This window comes from Dendrobium catenatum, unplaced genomic scaffold, assembly GCF_001605985.2.
Source record: "Dendrobium catenatum unplaced genomic scaffold, ASM160598v2 fragScaff_scaffold_506, whole genome shotgun sequence".
NCBI lineage: Eukaryota > Viridiplantae > Streptophyta > Magnoliopsida > Asparagales > Orchidaceae > Dendrobium > Dendrobium catenatum.
The window spans coordinates 1686530-1708214 of record NW_021318968.1 but is presented as its reverse complement, the minus strand read 5'-3'; the positions used below and the strand labels follow the sequence as shown (position 1 = coordinate 1708214).

The 21685-nt window shown below is 37.5% G+C and overlaps 1 protein-coding gene across 1 annotated transcript in view; it reads left to right on the top strand.

Moving 5' to 3' along the window:
- Nucleotides 1–1261: 1261 nt before the first annotated feature.
- The window catches only part of LOC110107737 (transcriptional regulator STERILE APETALA), a 40401-nt gene continuing 19977 nt past the window's right edge, over nucleotides 1262–21685 (top strand). Inside the window, exons 1-2 of the mRNA XM_028694573.1 lie at nucleotides 1262–1375; nucleotides 7929–8234. Of these exons, the coding sequence (XP_028550406.1) occupies nucleotides 1262–1375; nucleotides 7929–8234 (420 nt within the window). The remainder of the gene's footprint in view (nucleotides 1376–7928; nucleotides 8235–21685) is intronic.

Sequence of the window (21685 nt, the reverse complement as noted above, 5' to 3'; positions counted from 1 at the left end):
CATGTTAGGGGGAGCTCACATCGGAATATCGGATGATTGTTAGAAGAAATAATAGATTTCGACGAAAGCGTAGTTGTGTGAGGTGAAGAAGCTTCCCAATAAGTGATAAGAGCAATCACTGGGGTAGATCATATAAGATCAAATAAGCAAACAGAGGGAGAGAGCTTTACGGCAACGTGCCAAATCTACAGGCTATCATCGGTGGCGACGAGCTGCTTCAGGTGGGAGAGCTTCGCGACAAGCCATGTGCTTGATTTCTTTCGAAATCCAGACCACGCCGCCTATGCCTGTCTGACCTCAATGTCGCCCGACAACCGTATTACACACACTCGTCTTCAAGCAAATTCGAAGTAGCTGAAACAGATGGCGTTATAGGAGGTCGAAGGAGCGACGATTTTCATAGAAGCACACAGCACCACCGTTGCGACTATGGTGGACGACTGGAATCTGAAGAAATCCACAACTGCTTCGAAGGAATCTAAAGACTGTCAAATGGAGCGAAATGTAGTAAAATCTAACAATGCATTGAAAAAAAGGTAAAAAAAAAAAATTTAAATTTTACCATGGCAGGAACTGATAATGAAATTGGTGGCCTGGGACAAGATTGCAGCGGAGTCAATGGGAAGAGTGGAATCTGGTAAGGAAGGAAGGAAATCGAATGGTATATTAATTGGCTCGCATCCGCCATGTAAACGTCGTCTGGATGAGCAGCTCCATGCGGTGGATGGTTATGGGTTCAAACACATACTTTGGATCCAAAATCTAGAGATCGAGAGGCACGTGCACTTGAGTCTCCCCCATCTTGGCAGCGATTGAGAGGCAAGCTACATATAATCATCCGGGTCAAAACTTGGTTTCCGGGTTGACCCGAACCTGATCCGGGATTTGAAACGGGTCAGGTTTATAGGCCCGAACCCGACCCATTTTGTAATCGGGTCGGGTTCAACCCAAAATTTTCTGGCCGGGTTCGAGTCGGATTTTTAGGTTGTGTCAAATATTGACGCCCCTACTTGGCTATTGCCAATCACTCTTTAATTTTAGTTTATTTAAAACCCTCCCCTTTAAAAAAAATGGATTTCTTTTAACGCTCTTAGCTATGTGTGTAAGTGAGCCAAGCTTCGAGCTCGAACAAAATTTCGAGCTTGTTAGATTATCGAGCTCGAGTTCGAGCATGGGTGATGCTTAGCTTGATTTCTCTCAAGTTGCTCGATTAACGATAAGAATTAATTATGCGCGAACCGACAATGAAAGGCGTAAGGCGATGTCGAAAGCAGAAGCGGGGCGAAGAGCGGGTGATGTCTGCGCATGTGAACCGCAGAAGGTGCTGCTCATCTACACACACAACCATGGAAGGAGGACTGGCGGACCGCATAAGGTTTTGACTTATGAGTTGAGCATGAGTTAGGCCTTACTCAAAGCTCAACTCGACTCATTTGCAACCCTGACCTTAACCACTTTTAAATTCTAGCCATAAAATTCCTCTCTTTTTAAGAGAGGGACAGTTATAACCACCATCAATTTTTTTATGGACGTTATATTTTTAACTCTCCACTCCTTTTATGATTGATATATCATCAAAAAATTATCTTGACCGGGCACGAATCTCGAGGCAAAAATCAAGTTGAAAACTTCAAAAATTAAATCTAGGATCACCTGAACTCCGATTTCAGTAAACTTATAGTCAAACTGCGCGTCTCGGAAATACAAACCCAACAACACCAAATTCGTCTCAATCTGAGCCCAAATGAGTCCAAATCAAAGATTCGAAGCGTTGTTGGAACGTTTGAACCATAATTTGAGTTAACAAATGGTTTTGAAACATGGCGTTCTTATTGTCGAATCGAGCGGCTCGATGAGACAAATCCAACGAGCCCAAGATCGCCAAATTATGATATCATTAAGACCTTCAAATGCCTTATGAACGGTACAGGATCAAGTGATCCAATATCGGCCGTCCATCCATTCCACTCCACCTTTGCCCTTGATCCTCCTACTATTTATGCGTCATGCCATCCTAAAAAAATTATAAATAGCCCCTCATTTCTCTTGAGAGGGAGCCCCAAGAAAGAAGAAAAGAGAAAGATAGGAGGAAAAAAACTCCTCCTCGACCACCGTCGGAGTTCTGTCCAACGCCCAAGTGACGCCGGAGTTCTGCCGGACACCCAAGTGATGACGGAGTTCTATCCGACGCAAGTGACGCAAGAATTCTTCCCGACGCCCAAATGACGTTGGAATTGTACCCAAGTGACACCGAAATTATGCCCAAGTGACACCGGAATTCTGCTTGACTTCCAAGTGACGCCGAAACTCCTCCCAATCTCCAAGTAACGTCGTAGTTCTCCCTGGCCATCGACTGATGTCAGACTTCTATTTGATGCCAGACCTCAACTCGTCGCCAGATTTCTACTCGACACCGAACTTCTACCATTTGTCAGACTTTTGTCGGACATCTATCCGATGCTAGATTTCTATTCATTGCTGAACTTCTATCTGACGTCGTCCTTCTAACCTCTGTTGTTAGATAATGGTCCTTCCGACCTCAGTCACCCGTCGACTATGGTCCTCCTGACTTACGTCGCCCACCGACCACAGTCCTTGGAACCTTCGTCGCCCGCTGACTATGATCCTCATGACTTATGCCGCCCACCGATTACAGTCCTTCCGACCTCCGTCGCTCGCCGACTACGGTCGATCCTTGTGACTTACATCGCCCATCGACTATAATACTTTTGACCTGCGTTGCCCGTCGACTACGGTCCTACTAACATACGTTGCCCACCGATTACAGTTCTTTCAACCTCCGTCACATGTTGACTACGATCCTCCTGACTTACGTCGCCCACCGACTATTGTACTTCTGATCTCTATCGGCAAAAAATGATCTTTACGACCTCCGTCGCCCACCGACTATAGTCCTCCCGACTTACGTTGCCCACCAACTACAGTCCTTCTGACCTCAATCGCCAGCCGACTATGGTCCTCTTGACTTACTTCGCTCACCAACTATAGTTCTTCCGACCTCCGTCGTGAGACAATAATCTTTATAACCTTCATCGCACGCCGACTACGATTCTCCTGACCTCCATCACCAGACTCTGGTCCTTCTGACCAAACAAACACGTCAATATTGATTATTTATATTCCTACCATGTAATGTACTCCATATGATGCACATCAAGCCAAAACCTTCCCCCAAGGAAGGGCCTCATTTGTAATCAACTACAATTCTAGTGGATTCATTCAAACTGGGCTAGACCCCGTGGTTTTTCCCCATTTTCAGGGGTTTTCCATATAAAAATTTTAGTGTCTCATATGAATGCTACACCTTCTCTCCTATTTGATTGCATGCCAGATTTTTGTACCAACGCTAAGATGCTAAACTTTATATTTTTTTACCGCCACAAATACTCCTGGACGCAATAGCGAGAATAATTATGAAAATTCCCTATCTACTCCCCCATCCTCCTAAAAGAGGGACTATTCTAACCTCCCTCATATATCCATGAATTTTAAGTTATGACTTCTTTCTTTTTAGGATAGGGATATTCCTAATATATCGTAGTTCCTAAGAAGTACAAACTACTAGTCATTTAGTTCCCTTATCTTTCGCCAAAGAACTATTTTAATTGCCTCTAATAGTCACTCGGAATTTATTTAAGCTTTCTTCTACTTGATAATTTCTAGACCTTGATATTATTGTGGTTCTTTGATATTTATAACGATTTAATCATTTTTTATGAATCTAAATATATTTTATTTTAAAAATAAACTTAAATATTTTTAACTTAAATATTAAATCTTAAAAAATATCAATTAATCTTTTGTAAAATTTATAAATTTGACATGCAAAATAAATAATATTTATATTCATTTTCCTATCATTTATTTATTTATAGTGCAGTAGTGCTGCGAAATTTTTTTTCAAGAAAATTTACTAATAAACTTAATTGTTTAAAATATATTATCTCTTGTCCAAAACAAGAATTCTTTCGACGTAACCAACAGTAAACCGGTGGACACATTGATGCCTATGGCAGCGGGACCCACATTGATTCAGTTTGACCGCCCCATGTGACCCGCCGTGACGTCTGCGAGTCGCAATCCATCTTAGCTTAGCTTACAGCCTAACGCTGAAGCATTTTGATCCCAGCAATCTAGCTGTAAATTTTTAAAATCAAATAGCATATTTATTTTAGGTAAAATAGAGAGGAAATCATTTATAAACGCATAAATTTGATAGTTAAAAAAATCATATTAATTTTTTAATTAAACGTATTTTAAAATTTAGGTATTTCTCTCCATAAATAATTACGAAGTTAAAATTTTATTTATAAAAAAAATGTGATAATAAAATTTTCTAATAACTATATTCTAATAAACTTAATTATCAAAAGCTTATTTTCATTTTAAAAATTTTAAATTTAATATTTTGTGATAAATCAAATATATAATAATTATTTTTTAAAGCTAAGTACCTATAACAATGGTATATCATCATAACTATAATAAAAAAATTATTATTTGTTGGTATGTAGATAAAAGAATTTAAAATTTAATATAAATTTATGTAATGATATTATTATTAGTAATATCTTTATTATTATTATTATTATTATTATTATTATTATTATTATTATTATTATTATTATTATTATTATTATTATTATTATTATTATTATTATTATTATTATTATTATTATTATTATTATTATTATTATTATTATTATTATTATTATTACTATTATCAAATGATAAAAAAATATTTAGTGCTTTAAGTGGGGTAATATAATATTTCTTTAATTATGATGAACCGAAAAAAATTAAATTAAAATAAATAAATGATAAAATTTTTTTTATTTATGTTTTATGGAATAATTTGATGTTGAATTTTGAAAGAAAGTTAAGTCGAAATATTTCAATCATAATTTGATGAGATTAATTTTTCAAATTATTAAAATTTCCTTAAAATCAATTTAATTAAAATCCGTTCATAATAAAATTATATTAATCCCCAATAAAAATTAATATTATTAAAATCCATTTTTATTTAAAATTACAAAAAAAAATCTCATCCAATTTGTTTCCTATTTTTTAGATAAAAAAATAATTACTCTTATTCTCTTTTCTCATTATAAAAAATCATTATCATATTAAGTCATTCAATTAAAAAATGATAATATATAAAATAATCATTTTTTTCTAAATAAAAAAATATTTTCTAATTTTAATGTTTTTTTTTTTAATTTTTTATTTTTTAAACAACAAGACTTTTTAACTACACCGTATAATTGAAGAGGATCAAATCCCCATGTAACTACATCATGCACAGCAATTCATCTCAGCCATCTAATTTATAATCAATGATTATGATTAAACCTAGATGGACAATATAAATGGGTTACTGCACCTCATAGAGTTGTATATATATATTGTTAATTTATACTTGTATGAAATTCTAAGAATTTTTTTTTTCAGAAAAAAAAAAGTTTAAAGCTTGTTGCATCCAGGAGTATTCGCGGCGGTAGAGAAATATAAAGTTTATCGTCTTAGCATTGTACAAAAATTCGGCACGCAATCAGATAAGAGAGAGGGCCTAGAATTTATGAGACACCAAGATTTTTACGTGGAAAACCCCTAAAAAGGGGGAAAAACCTTGGGGCCTAGCCCAGTTTGAATGAATCTACTAGTATTGCAGTCGATTACAAATGAGGTCCTTCCTTGGGAGAAGACCTTAGCTTGATGTACATTTTATAGAGTTTTACATGATATTAATACAAAGAATCATTATTGACATGTTCGTTTGGTCGGGAGGACCGTAGTCGGCGGGCGACAGAGGTCGGAGGGCTTGTAGTCGGTGGGCGTCGTAAGTCAGGAGGACCATAGTCGGCGAGCGACGGAGGTCGGAGGACTGTAGTCGACGGACGACTTAAGTCAGGAGGACCATAGTCGACGGGCGATAGAGGTCGGAAAGATTGTAGTCGGTGGACGACATAAGTCAGGAGGACCGTAGTTGACGGGCGACGGGGGTCGGAAAGGCTGTAGTCGGTGGGCGACATAAGTCAGGAGGACAGTAGTTGGCGGGTGACGGAGGTCGGAAAGACTATAGTGACGACGAAGATCAGAAGGACAGCGTCAGGTAGAAGTCCAACAATGGAAAGAAATCCATCTAGCGAAGTCTGATAAATGGTAGAAGTCCGGCGTCGGGTAGAAACTTGGCGAAGAGTGAAGGTCTGACGTCGGGTAGAAGTCCGACGTCTGTTGGTGGCAGAGGAGAACTCCGGCTTCACTTGGGCGGAGTTTTGGCGTCGGGAGGGATCTCTGTTGCAAATTGGGAAGAATTTCAGCATCACGTGGAAGTTGGGCAGAATTCCTGCGTTCTCCCGAATATCACGCAAAATCCCGGCATGTTCGGGCGGCACGACGAACTCCGGCAGTGGTCGAGGAGGAGAGGATTCTCCCTTTCCCCTTGTTCTTCTTCTTTCCTTCTTCTTCTCTCTCTTCACTTGAATCCCCCTTTGTGAAGAATGAGAGCTCTATTTATAGTTTTTCTGGAGTGGCATGACTTTGTAAATAAGTGTGAGATCATGGGCGAATAGGGAGTGGTTTGAATGGACAACCGATATTGAACCCTTTGATCGTGCACCGTTCGTTGAATATTTGAAGGCCTTAATGATGTCGGAAATCGACGATCTTGGTCTCGTTGGATTTGTCTCGTCGATCCTCTCGATTCAAGTATAAGCTCGTTAAAATTAGAGACCGTTTGGTAACTCAAATTGCGGTTTGAACCTTCCAACAGTGCTTCGGGTCCTTGATTCGGACTCATTTGGGCTTGGATTGGGTCGAATTTGGTGTCGTTGGGTTCGTATTTTCGAGACGCTCAGTTTGACTATAAGCTAGCTGAAATCGGAGTTCAGGTGCTCCTGAATTTAATTTTTGAAATTTCGGACTAGCTTTTTGCCTCGAGATTCATGCATGATCAAGATAATTTTGTGACGACGCATCAAAGCTTAATGAATAAGATTATTAACTATCTTTATTATATAAATATGATAATTAATCTTTTCTTTATACTAGAGAATTTTGTAAGACTCACATTAGTACTGGGATTTTAAATAATTTGTTTTTTTTGCAAAAAGATAGATAAATTAGTATTTTTATCTATTAAAATTTGAACTTTATTCTCTTGAAAAAGAGATTAAATTGTAGGAAAATATATTTCTATAATTTTTTTCATATTTTTCAAAAATTGAACATTATATTTCATGAGATATATCTTACAAAATCAAGATTGACCCATCAATTCCTTTATTAAATTTTTAGGTATATAATATTTCAAAGTCTCTTTGAATTCTTCAAATATAATTTAAATGCTTAGATTGAATTCACGACTGAATTTACTAAGAGCACTGACCGATCTGAGGCTCAGTACTTAAGCGGGGCCTGCATTCGAATTACTTAAACGGCTAAAAATATAGAAATTATTTAATTTAAAAAATAATTAATTTGAATTTGATTTTAGTCAAAATGAATGCGATGACTGACAAAAATAACTAAAAAATAAATAATTCCAAGTTTCCAACCCTACTTCTTATTAATAATATATTACGTGCTTATTTAAATATAATAACTTAATTGATCGGTGCATTTATTTTTAATTTTTAAGTTGTAAGTGTTAACACTAGCTAGCGATCCACTGATCCGCTCTCCCGTTTGGTAAGCTGAGCCGGACCATATGCGACGCCGCCTTTTGGGCGCACCTTAAAAGTTAGCTTTATTTATACAAAACTAGTTTTTTAATAATAATTTTGGTTTCATTTACAGGGAAAGAAGAATGTATTAAAAACACGTGATTAAGGCCTATATAATCCCGTGTTTTATGCAAATCCCTGACCCTTCTTTCGATCACTGATTTTTTTTTTCTTTCTCAGTTTGCTTTCTCTCTCGAACTCACTCGGACGTACTGTTCATTGCTTTTGGGGTTGATGTCTGGTAGCCGTAGGAGGCCGCCATTGCCGGCAGGAGAAGAAAACGGCGGCGGCCGAAGGCAAGAGCAGATAGTTGGTGGAGAGTCTAGCAGGCGTCGGGCCGGGGAACCTTCGTCATCGAGGCCGCGATCTGCCGATTTGATCTGGCCTGAGCACTTCGTAGAGGCGGTCGCCGGCCGCATAGCAGAGGACGCTGCTCTGGTGGGCAGAAGGCTGGACGCCGCCCCGGCGGTCGTTACATTCTTCCAGGTATTCACTGACAGTCTACTGCTATATTCATTTTCTTATAAATTGATTCGTTGATATATATATTTGATTTCTTTGGTGAAATAATCATTTGAAATTATGATCGGACTTGCTTCGCTTCTTCTTCAGGTTTATATATCCCCGATTTTCCTCCTCCTTTAATTCATGCAGTTTCCGATTTCTAGGTTAAACTAGCTTTAGCTTCCTTCGCTGGTTTGCTCAAGTCATTTTTTTATTCCATTTTTAGCTGATTTATGTGCTTTGAGCATTTTAAAGCAATCATCTACAGATAATAGTGCATTCCTGTTTTAATTACTTCTTTGTAATTTAGTTGCTTGCTTGCTTCAGAGCTAACTTCATCAATTGATTTATCGAGTTATTGAAACGCGAAATCTTCGTTTATGTTCACATGTATGTGCGACGAGTGATGAAGTTAGAGAAACTGTTGGTTTATGTGTACAGCCCTTCTTTCGCCATCGAAACCTACAGTAGAGAAATAGCATTGAATAGTAGCTGCAACAGCCAACTAGCCAAGTGTAGGCTTTATTTCCTCATGGCCTTGATTAGATTTTATGTATATACAAGAGAGAGAAAAAGAAGAGATGGCGAGAGGCGAAAGAATCGTAGGCGGCCAACTTCCTCTCTCTCTCTCTCTGTCTCTCACGAAGTTCTGCCCGTTTTCAGGAGTGACGAGTGCGCTGCGCCTGCAACTGCTTCTTCGCCTGGACGAGGCCTGAGACGAGCAGGGCATAGAGGAAGGAAGCCGGGTTTTGTTGAGAGATGGGATGGAGCAGAGTAGTAAGTCTACCTATATGGGTTTGACCTTCCCGTTGAAATCTTACTTCTTAGAACCGAGCGCGCGGTCGGCATACGATCGTCTTTAATGAGACCCCTTCTCCGATCCATCCCTATCATAACTCTCCCGTATGTCCGTTGCCGGTCTCCTCTCTCTCTCTATCTCTCTCTCTCTCTCTCAGCCGCGCTGCTCTACGTTAAGAATGTAGAAAGAAACAAAAAAGATAAGAGGCGGGTGTGCGTTTTTCGGGTTTCGGGCATCGCTGGTTGCTCGCCTCCTGCATCTGTAGGTGCTGCAGCAGCAGTGTTGTGGCATGCGACCCTTAAAACCACCAGCATCACTGCTACTACCGCTACGAACTGTTTCGAGCTATTTTCCATCCATATCATATAGGACCACTTCGTTGCCCATAACAGCAAAACACACACACACTCTCTCTCTCTCTCTCTCTCTCTCTCCACCATTCAGCACTTTAAAATGCGTTTAGCACTTTAAAATGCGTTTAAGAAGAGGGTTTTAGTAATTAACAGGCAGTTAAATGAGAGCGAGGAGAGGAGAGGAGAGGAGAGGAGAGGAGGTAATCTAGTTAGTGGATGCTTCCTTGGAAATGAAAGTGTGGGAAAAGAAGCAACAAGGCAGCAGCGCGTTCCAACTTTTGTTCGGTGCTTGGGCGGGCGGAGGTGGACGGCTTAGGCTTCGCTCCGCCCAACGATTTGGTTCACCTCCCACTGCCATCTTTTCTGACCTTTTCCAATTAATTACTTGATAACAACTGTTGATAGATTAATTAAGGATTTACGCTTCCAGCTTCCTAGGATTAGTTTCTCAACCTTTTATATTTGGTTTCATTTCATTTTAATAGAGGTTTGACAGGTGGAAGGGCTTTGCATATTTTATGAAATTTTTGATTTTGATTTGGGGTGATGGTGGGACCCGTTGCCCTCTAGTTCCAAGCTTTTTGTTATGTTATATCCCGGCAGGAGAGGCAGCTAGGATATGTTCCCCGGCCCAGCTCGGACTCTTGCTAGTTCTTATCCATACATCCTAAAGCCGTCTCCATCGCACTTCCTTCCTTCTTTCTTTCTTTGTAGTTGGCACAGTGGCTCTGTTAAAAAGAAGACACGAACCCTCTTTTAGCTTTCATTACTTTTCCTATCTTTAGCTTCTTTTCTTTCTTTGTGCGTCGAAGTGGAGCGACGAGGTTCGCGCTCTGCGCCGGTTCTGCTTATATTTATCTAGCAGGAAAAGAAGGGTTGCTAGAAAATTAACAAGAATAATAAAATATTCCAATAGAACTGCTTTTCAGGCCGATCCTATTTACCTACAAAAGAGAAGAATTACATGTGTCAAAATCCCCTGGAATGATGAAATCACCACATACGGCCACGCTTTCTTCCACATTTTTTGTTCGCCTTGCATTGTTTTTTGGCCTGTATTGCGTTTCGCTTTTTCAAAATATAAGATGAATTTTATTGTGCCATAACACTGGTTCGAACATTTAAAAGGCAATCATTGCTATGCTATACCGTTAATAATGAATGCAATCTTGTGTAATTATATTTTGAATTACAACAATAGTATTTCACTTTATGCTTTTCGAATAGCTCTGGTGGATAAGATTAGAGAGAGTTGACATAGATGATTTGGTCACATAAAATATAGGCTTAAGTCACATTCCGATGACCCGAGTAGGAGGGAGGGTACGTAGATGTATTATATTTGACATATATTAAAAAAAAGGTTAAAATAGACTTAAAAATATTTGGCTAGAAAGTATTAGAAATTTTAAAAGAAATTTTGATTCTTAGTAAGACATAATGGAAAAGAAATTTCATGCCGTTCACATAGTAGGATAAAGGCTTGATGAATTGTTGTTTAATTGTTGAATTCTTGTAAAAGCCCCTTTTAATAAATTGCATCTAAGCAATAAAGAGGAATAAACTACAGAAAATTTTTTTGTTTAATATAATTAGCATAATTAAGCATTTTAAATTGTGCCCTATTTTTTGTTTTTTTTTTGTTTTTACATTAAATGATTAATAGTTGATTCTACCTTAAAACTTTATATTATATATTTTAAATAAACTTGCAAAAAAGGCATCTTCTATTTTATTTCTCAAAATTTTTCTTGATAATCTTCATTGTTAAAAATAAAATTGAGTTGTTGCAGACAAAATCTGCAGAGTTACGGCAACCAAATAAATCAATCAATAAGTGAATATATGACAGGCTTTTGTTAATATTTGGCATATATTGAAAATTTTGATTATGATGTGCTTCAATTTCAAAATATTTTATTTTCACAGCTCACCTTACCCTCTTGGTTGAGAGCCTATGCTTCCAACTAAGAGGTCTTGGGTTCGAGTCTTTGTATTTGCGTTGTGTGTATGAGTTTGCCTTAAATGGCCTAAATGTCCCAAAAAAAAAATTCAAAATATTTCAATTGAATTTTTAATTTTAGATTTTTTGTGTGTTCTTTAAGCCAAAATATATTCGTAAGTTGTTACATATTATTCATTTTGAATGATTGGTATCACTGTTAAAAATTCAGTTGAAGATCCAAAGCTGAACTAAAAATCAATAGTTCTACGACATGAGTTTTTAGAATGTTGTTCATAAATTATATAGAGACAAAAGTTATAATAAGAAAAATCATATAAACTTATTTGTATATTACCTAGATTTGCCTTTTCTTTACAAAATGTTTTAGGAGTTTTGTGGGTAGAAGGGAAATGAGAGTTTCATGAATTGCTCAATTCTTGAATTAGAGAAATAATTTTTTTCTCTACCGGTCAACAAATCTTCACACTTTTATTGAATGAAAAAAAAAAAAACTTTATAAAACAAAAAAAAGAATTTTAATAATATATACAAAACTACAAGAAAATGAGCATAATTTCGATCGTATATGCAATTTTTTTTTTTTGGAAAATTTTGAGCCTAGGCCGTATATTAAAGAAAAAAAGTTACAGAAATATGAAAACCCTCAAAAACAAGGGAGAACAAACCAAAATGTTTTTTTTCGATCGTATATGCAATTGTAAAATGTTTTTTTTTGTCATATATAGGGGGTGGGGCCATCCTCCATACATCAACAACCTTAAATAAACATAGAAGGTATTACTGAACTTTGAAAAAATATGGACTACCACGGCTTCGATCTTGGTCTAAAGAGTGTATACTGTTCTTTGGCGTCCAACTTAATAAAACAAATAGCAACGGGCCACCACTTCAGTGTCCTTGCTCCTGTGCGTCAACAGGGAGAGTACAGGTTTTCTATTTTGTCGTTTTGCTCTAAGCCTTGTCTTTTTGGCAATGAGATATGAGCACAGAAAGTACCAAACCACAGCTGCGCTAAAAATATGTATTGTCAATCGAGTCACCCACCGACTTAACTCACCTCTCCATATCACCCTCGTTAGAGAGATCTCCTGTCTTCTCTCTATGTAAAAGCTGTCCAACTACTCCAGCACGCCTCTAATCACAAAGACACCCATCACTCAATTTTTTTTATTTCCCCACCGATTCATTTCCTTGCAGGCCAACACCCTTTGTCCCATCATCAAAGCTTCACCATCTAAAACTCAGCTTATTTGCAGTATATCTATATCTATATAAATATATTATTTATCTTCAAGCATCATGACTAATGAAATGAATCTTGTCCTATTGAGGTTTGGATTCCATTTCCTACTTTTTACACTAATGTAATTTCTTGAAAAAATATTTGTTGTGGATTTTCTTTTGGCTTTTATGTTGAAGATTGATCCTTTTTAGTGACCCTTTTCTTAAAATCTTATAATTAACTTTATATTCTCTTATAATATATATGAGATAAATTTTTCTCCTTAAAAAAATAAACCATGAGGACTAAGCGCATCTCCAATCGAAAATCTCATTTTTCACTCTAAAATGCAGTGAAACTCAAAAATGCCATGATTCATCTCCTATCGAACTCCATTTTGTACGCTTAGGGCATCTCCAACCGAAAAACTCATTTTTCACTCCAAAATGCAGTAATACACCAAAATGCAGTAACTTATCTCCAACTGAACTCCATTTTCTAACACCAAAAAAAGAATATTCCTAGTATATTCTTCTCCATATTTCATTTTACATATTTTTAATCATTAAAAAAAAAAGGCAAATGGCGGGTGAACAGTGCGACGCCAAATATGGCGTCACACTGTTCACTGGCGACCTTATGCCGTAGAAAATAGCGCTCCGTTGGAGCGACATTGAGCACGGCAAACACTCGTTTGCGTATCCATTGGAGATGCCCTTATGCGAAGGTAACTGTCTTTCTCATCTTTCGCACGTTTCTTCGACAAATCCGGTTGAGACAGAAAAATCGTGTAGGTGAACAGTTCAACGCCAATATTGACGTTGCACTATTCACCCTCCACCAATTAGCGATTTTTTTGCCGTTCGAATGGAGCAAACCAGCTACGCCTATCAGTAGTTTGGAGTTCGGCTGGAGACGCCCTAAAACAACAGCTACTTAAAGGATCCTTGGAATAATGCAATGATATTTTCTTAATGTATTCACTTAGTTTTAGAAGATAGAGTATGAGCTTGAATCAGTAAGTTTATCTTCATTGTGGTATATGTCAAAGTTATCTGTTCAAATCATAGAACTATTATTTACGCAAAGTAAAATTATAAATACGTGAATCCTTATATTACTGACCGCCTCTTATACTGAATACACCTTGAGTTGGAGAGGAAGCGTCATGCATGTGTTAGAAGAAATATTTATGACATGGATCATGCCTGTGTATTACTCAGTAAAACGTAGGTGCATTAAATATTTTACTCTGTACACGCATAAATGTACTTGGGTTTTGTGACAAAATAATTTATCGATAAGATTAACTCACATTAAAATGGGAACATTCAATTCATGGTTCAACAACCCATATCAGGAATATTGAAGTTTTAAAACTAATTATTTTAGCTTGGAGGGTGAACAATAAAGTCTCTAAAAAGCTACTTCAAGAAACAGTAAGAAAATCGTTCCAAACGAAACCTAAATATAATATGAACATCGATTTATTTAATAAATTATTTCCATCACTAATGTTTCACTCTTTTAAAGAGTCTATGATCAAATTAAGCTTAACGTATTAGTACTTATTTCGGTTCCATTCTAAAATAATAATCTTTGTTCTTATTTTTATTAAATTAATAAATTTATATTTCATTTACAGTAAGCTATACATTTGGCCTGGTCGTTGCTTATCTTATGCCATGCATTCTACAAAAACTTTAAATCTTGGAGGTTCGAAAATTTGGAAGGGAGTATTTTGGTCTTATAAGAGATAATTAATATATAATCTTAATTGTTACACCTTGTATTTCAATCGATATCTTCCTGTTCAAGATGTTTGTCCTAACGGTTGAGATTGAGATCGCCATTTGGGCCTTAAGGAATGATTTTCTTTGTTAATTGGTGTCAAGCGTTCAACTTCCACCCCCTTGACATAAATACTCGGCGTTAATTTATGGCTTTTATGGCTGACGGCTAATATCAGGCGCAGAATCTTTTCGATGCCAGTTGTGCTTGGGACTATGTAGAGAATTACTAAGGGGCTGGTCCCGGATCTTGTACTGTGGATGCTTTTCTGAGGATGCTCTCATGGTTTGTCGCCTTAGTCCAACTTTAGAATTTGTCTCTTCTAAAGATCTGAGCACGCATTAAGTAGGGAATTAATTGCTTTAAAGCTATACTGAGCTCTATGCAGTGGCAGCATGGTTTTGTAGTCTGCATGCATGCCATATTGCCATTGCCATGCATATGTCAGAATCCTTGAGTTCATGCGTGTTACTTTATTGCATGGTAGTAGTCATGACCGTAAATATTGCATGCTGTTAAAGCTAGTGGCATTGTGGGAGTTGGATGGAGCGAAAACTATTTTGTGTTTTCAACATATAATTATTTATATATTTCTTATTTGTCGTTTTATAAAATAGCAGTGATGTGTGGTTTGATAGGAATTTCCACTGTTCAAAAATAAAATTTTCATATCCAAAGGGGCTGTTTGGCTAAATCCTGCTAAATGGGATTTGAGCGCCCCTTAAATCTCACGGCAGAACAAATCCTCCTTTTGTCGTAAATTCCAGATTTACTAAATCTTGCAGTTTGGCAGATTTACATGATTTGATTCAAGAAGTGCGCAAAAGGGATAAAATGGTTACCTTCACAACGAGCAAGCTCCCTCCGATCCAACAGAGGAATGGAGATCTGTTGCGACTTCTAATCCAACATGAAGGAATGCAGGCGAATAGGCTCGTTCAAAACTCTTGCCTCTCACGAGAAGCACAAGTGACGTAGAATTGTTGAAGAAGAGGAAAAGCAAACCCAAGGCCTACATCTAATGAGAAGCTAGTGGAGAGTCATATTGTTCAACTAATTTAGTTAATTAATTTAGTTCAACTAATTTAATTAAAATTAATTAAAAATATAATGTAATTCATAAATAATTAATAATATAATTAGTAATTAAAAATTAATGTAATTAGCTTGTTAGTATAACTTGATATAGAAATTATTAATCATATAATTAATAGTATAAATAATAATTAAATAATTAGTGAGTATTAGAATAATTAAGTGATTAATAAGATAATTAATAGTATAATTACCTGTCGTGACTTCCAATCCAATAGGAAGGAATGTCGTCGAGGGAAGCGAATAGGCTCGTTCAAAACTCTTACCTTTCATGCGAAGTGCATGTGACGTAGAACTGCTGGAGAAGAGGAAAAACAAACACTAGGCCTACGGCTAATGAGAAGCTAGAGGAGAGAGTCATATTGTTCAACTAATTTAGTTAATTAATTTAGTTATACTAATTTAATTGAAATTAATTAAAAATATAATTTAAGCAAAGCGCATGTGACGTAGAATTGCTGGAGAAGAGGAAAAACAAAACCTAGGCCTACGGCTAATGAGAAGCCAGCGGAGAGAGTGATATTGTTCAACTAACTTAGTTATTTAATTTTGTTATACTAATTAAAAATATAATTTAATCAATAAATACTTAATAGTATAATTAGTAATTAAAAATTAATATAATTAGCTTATTTAGTATAATTTGATATTGAAATTATTAAGTATATAATGAATAGCATAAATAATAATTAAATAATTAATGAGTAGACAGTAGTAGAACAATTAAGTGATTAATAAGATAATTAATAGTATAATTAATAATTAAAACTAATTAATAACATTTAAATAACTAATTAAATTTTTTAATTGGAGTATTAGTTAAATAATTAGTTATTTCAAAAAATGATTAACTAATTAATTAGATTTCAAATACTTATTAAATTAACACTTAAATAAGTAATTTGATAATTAATATCATAATCTATAATTAATTTATTAGTTAAATTATTTAATAATTAAGCTAATTTTTAATTATATTATTTATTATTATAACTTATTAACAATAATTAAAATTGAAATTAATAAGTAACTTGTACTTAACACCTAAATTAAATTCAAAATATAATAAATTTAAATTTTAAATGAACTAACCGCCTTAAATTCTGGATTATATTGCCAAACAGTTTCACAGAATTTAACAAGATTTATCACTTAACTTGCCAAATCTAGAATTTACATGATTTTCTAAATCCTGCTGGTTGCCAAATAGCCCTTAAGATAAATTTAGTTGAAATATTTTTATCAAGTTTTTTTTTTCTTGTTCATTTGTAGCTCTAACTGCGAAGCATTATACACTTCCCATCTTAACGTAAGCTTGGTTGGTATGTAAAGGAATATTGCTATGATGCCTTGGAGAATTACTAAAAATATCCATAATAATAGGTAGGCTATAAGATTCTCTTATTCTATAGATTTGCATAACTAAAAATTAGGCACTGCGCTATTTGAGAAGAGTTTGGTCTGGATTTGAATTCTCACGTTGTATATAACACTTGGATAACCAAAATATTATTTATGTATAGATCATTAGAAGGCCAATAACACTATGTAGAAATGGAGTAAATGTTGTACACCCGAACGTTTTATTCATGCATGCTTGAGTGGGTCAATATATTCTTGGCAATTCTCATTAGAAAATGAAAAAAAATGTAATTAGAAGAACTTCACTGACTCCGCCGAAGAACTACCAGAAGTTCGAAGGACCAGGAATGATCCTTGGAGACGAGTCGAACGCCTGAGACAGCGATCTTGCGTCAAGAACAGTAGAATTACCACCACCTAAATCAAAGAATTCAGGATACAGAAAAGATACTACAAGCACCACCTGAACAATAGAGTTCAGGATACAACCAAATAATCACCTGTATAAAAACAGGGAAAGAAAACAATTGATAAACCTCTCTCCCGTCTTTATTTCCTTTGCACTTATTTATACAAGCTGGTAACGTCTCTAGGCTATAAAACCAATAAGGCTGATACAACAAAGGCTATACAAGAAAATAGCTAAAATGTAATACAGAAGTAACAGAAATGAAAATGCGAACAGAGGACGCTCCGGCGTCATTCCCCCGGAGTAGGAAGGACGTCTTCATCATAGAAGGGCGTAAGGTCCGCCACATTAAAAGTTGCAGACACTTGATAATCTCCTGGCAAATCGATTTGATATGCATTATCATTGATCTTCTTTTTAATTCGGAAGGGACCATCCGCTCGAGGTTTCAACTTTCCAAATGCTCCCGGAGGGAATCTCTCCTTGCGTAACCGTATCCATACGAAATCTCCTTTCTTGAATGCAACCTTCTTTCGTGTCTTGTTGGCCTTAGTCTCGTACTTAAGGTTCTGCTTGATAATTGCTTCTTTGACTTGTTTGTGCATTTTCTGAATTTCCTCCCTTCGTTTGGATCCATCTGAACTGAAAGAGACGGGCGGAGCTATGGGAATTAAATCAATAGGCGTAATGGGATTACAACCGTAAGCAACCTCAAACGGACTACGGCTTGTAGGTTGATTTGGTGAACGATTAAAAGCAAATTCAATTTGCGGTAATATTAGGTCCCATTGACGGATGTTCTTACCAACAAAACACCGCAACAGGTTCCCTAAACTGCGATTCACAGTTTCGGTTTGTCCGTCGGTCTGCGGGTGGGCGGCTGAGCTGACGTGTAGTCGCGTTCCGAGTTTGCTCCAAAGCGTCTTCCAAAAGTGACTTAAAAATTTTACATCTCGGTCAGATGTAATTGTTCTTGGAATACCATGTAACCGGACTATCTCCCGGAAGTATAGATCGGCAATATGAGTTGCGTCTAATGTTTTTGTGCAGGGAATGAAATGCACCATTTTTGAAAACCGATCGACCACTACCATGATCAAATCATTGTTTCGCTGTGTTCTGGGTAATCCCAGAACGAAATCAATACTGATGTCGAGCCAAGGAGCTTCAGGCACTGGTAACGGCATATATAAGCCAGCGTTAGTACCTTGTGTTTTTGCAATCCAGCAAACGCGGCAACTGCGCAAGTATTATTCGACATCCCTTTTCATAGTAGGCCAGAAGAAGTTTTCAGCTAACATGGAGAGTGTTTTGTCTCTGCCAAAATGTCCTGCAAGCCCGCCCGCATGACATTCGGTGATGAGCTCCAATCTGAGAGAATTTTGAGGTACACACAATTGGTTACCTCGGAACAGATATCCCTCTTTTATATGAAATAACTGATGAGGTCCCGCCTGGCAACATGTCCACATAGCTTGAAAATCTGCATCATTTTTATATAGTTCTTTTAGAACTTCAAACCCAACAACCTTCGATTGCAGCACCTGTAGTAGCAAATGTCGGCGACTCAGAGTGTCGGCTACGGTGTTATGTTGTCCGGTCTTGTATTTGAGGACAAAATGATAAGCAGCAATCGATTCAACCCAAGATGCATGCCGGCTTTTTAATTTCTTTTGACTCTGGAGATATCTCAATGCCTCATGATCCGAGAACAGGAGAAATTCACTCGGTAAAAGGTAGTGGCTCAAATGGTGTAACGCTCGTACGACGGCATAAAACTCCTTGTCGTATGTTGAATATTTTCGCCTGGAGTCGTTCAATTTCTCGCTAAAGAAAGCGAGAGGATGTCCGCCTTGGCTCAGGACAGCCCCGATACCAACATTGGAGGCATCGCACTCGACTTCGAAGACTTGATTGAAGTTCGGTAACGCCAGCACGGGAGCTTCTGCAATCGCGCGCTTCAATAATTCGAAGCTGGCTTGGGCGGTATCATTCCATACAAATTGCTCTCCCTGTAGGACTTCGGTGATGGGAGCAGCGACGGTGCTGAAACTGCGTATAAAACGCCTATAAAAAGAGGCAAGCCCATGAAACCTTCGAACGTCAGTGAAGGATTGAGGAACTGGCCAGTTGACAATCGCTTCGATTTTAATTGGATCGGCTTCAATCCCTGTATCTGAAATAACATATCCCAGAAAAGAAATTCGTGAAACAAGAAACTGGCATTTCAGTAAATTTATGAATAACTTTTGAGCTCTGAGGATAGCAAAAACTTGGAGATGCTGCAAATGTTTGCCCTAATTACAGCTATATATAAGGATGTCGTCGAAATATATGACAACAAATTGGCACAAAAAAGGCTAAAAAATATGGTTCATAAGCCGCATAGATGTGCTAGGAGCATTAGATAAACCGAACGGCATTACCATCCACTCGTAGAGGCCATCGCGCGTTTTGAATGCCGTTTTCCATTCGTCTCCCGGGCGCATATGAATTTGGTGGTAGCCACTCCATAGATCGATTTTTGAAAACAGCTTAGCTCCATGAAGTTGATCAAAGATATCATCGAGGCGAGGAATGGGGAACCGATATTTGATTGTAATTTTATTAACAGCTCGACTGTCAACGCACATTCCGTAGGTTCCATCTTTCTTTGACACGAGGAGCGCCGGCACCGCGCATGGGCTAACACTAGGTCGGACCAAACCTTTGGACATAAGTCCCTATATCTGACGTTTTAACTCTTCATGCTCGTCGGGACGAAGTCGGTAGTGTGGCCGATTAGGAATGGTAGGCCCGGGGATGAGATTAATAGCGTGCTGGACTTCTCTCTGCGGTGGTAACCCGACAGGTATCTCATCAGTGATCACGTCTCGAAATTCTTCCAGTAGAGGTCGAACATCTTCATGAAGTTCGGACACAATTTCATTTGTTTCCATCATGAGCATTACATATCCACCAGCTGCTTCATGTAAATCTTTCACGAACATGCAATGCTTCACAAGACTTAGGTTGATTCTGGGTTCGGCAAGACCACCATCCAATGGAACCAATGTAATTGTTCATCTTTATGCCACAAGGAATAGGTATTCGCAGCTCCGTCATGGATTGATTTGCGATCATACTGCCATGGTCGACCCAATAGCAAGTGGCATGCGTCCATTGGGACCACATCACACCAAACTTGCTCCTCAAATTTTCCAATTGAAAAATTAACTAAGCAGCGTTTTGAGACCTCCACTTCACTTCCTTTCTGAATCCAAGCTAATTTGTATGGAGACGGGTGGTCTTCTGTGGGTAGATTCAAACGTTCGATCAAGACAGTGGAGGCCACATTTTCACAACTTCCACTGTCAATAATTAATTGACAAACTCGGCCATCCACCGTGCACCGAGTCCTGAAAATATTATGTCGTTGCATGGGTTCTTCCTTGTGAGAGTTTAACAACCGACGAAGGACGAGTAGTGGGCCTTCGTCTGGTGGAATAATAGTTGTAGAAGGCTGACCATCATCCGGATCATTCACTTCGGGTTCAAACGATTCTTGAGCTTCTTGATCTCGCTCTTCCATCAACTTGACGACTCTGCGATTGGGACAACCGGAAGCTATGTGGCCGAATCCTTGGCATTTGAAACATTTCCGGGCCGGAAACCCAGTAGCACTTGCTTGGCCTCGACTGCTACTTGCTTGATTTCCGATTTCCTTGCTGAATGAGGCAGTAGTTGCCACATTCTTTTTGGGTTCAGCTTTCTCCTCTACTAGTTCTCGATGGAACACTACAGGAAAAACATCATTTTCCGGCAGACATTTCGCCGGAAAATTGGCCAAAATTCGTCGGAAAGTAGCATTTCCAGCGGTTTTACGCGCGTCGTTAAAGATCTTCCGGCGTAAAATAATACGCCGGAAACATTTCCGGCGTATTTCCGACGGATTTTCTGCTGGAAAAAATTGACGACGGATTTTTTTTCCTCCGGAAAGTAAAGAAAATTCAAAAAAAAAAAAATCCAAAGCTAATCGGCCCGCCTAGCCAGCCCGTCTGCTGCACCCAATTCCCGCTCCGGTCTAGTAGCCCGTCCGCCAGCAGTGAGCCCGCCCGCCGCCCGCCCGCGTGAGATCTCGCCGCGTCCCGCCCCCGCGTGAATGACTTTGGCGGGGTTCGAACCCCGCCCACTCCGAAGATAAGCTTCTGCATGCGCCATCTGCCATCTATTCCTTAAACCAAAGTCTGTTTAAACTTAGACTTTTTTTTTATTTACCTTATAACTGATAAAGTATTATTTTTTAATTAGTTAATTAAATTAGTAAATTTAATTTAACAAAATCTGTTTAATTAAATTAGTTAGTTAATCTTTATTTCAATTAAAAAATTTAATTTTACAATGAATTATTAAATTAGTTAATTTAATTTAACAATAAATTATTAAATTATTTAACT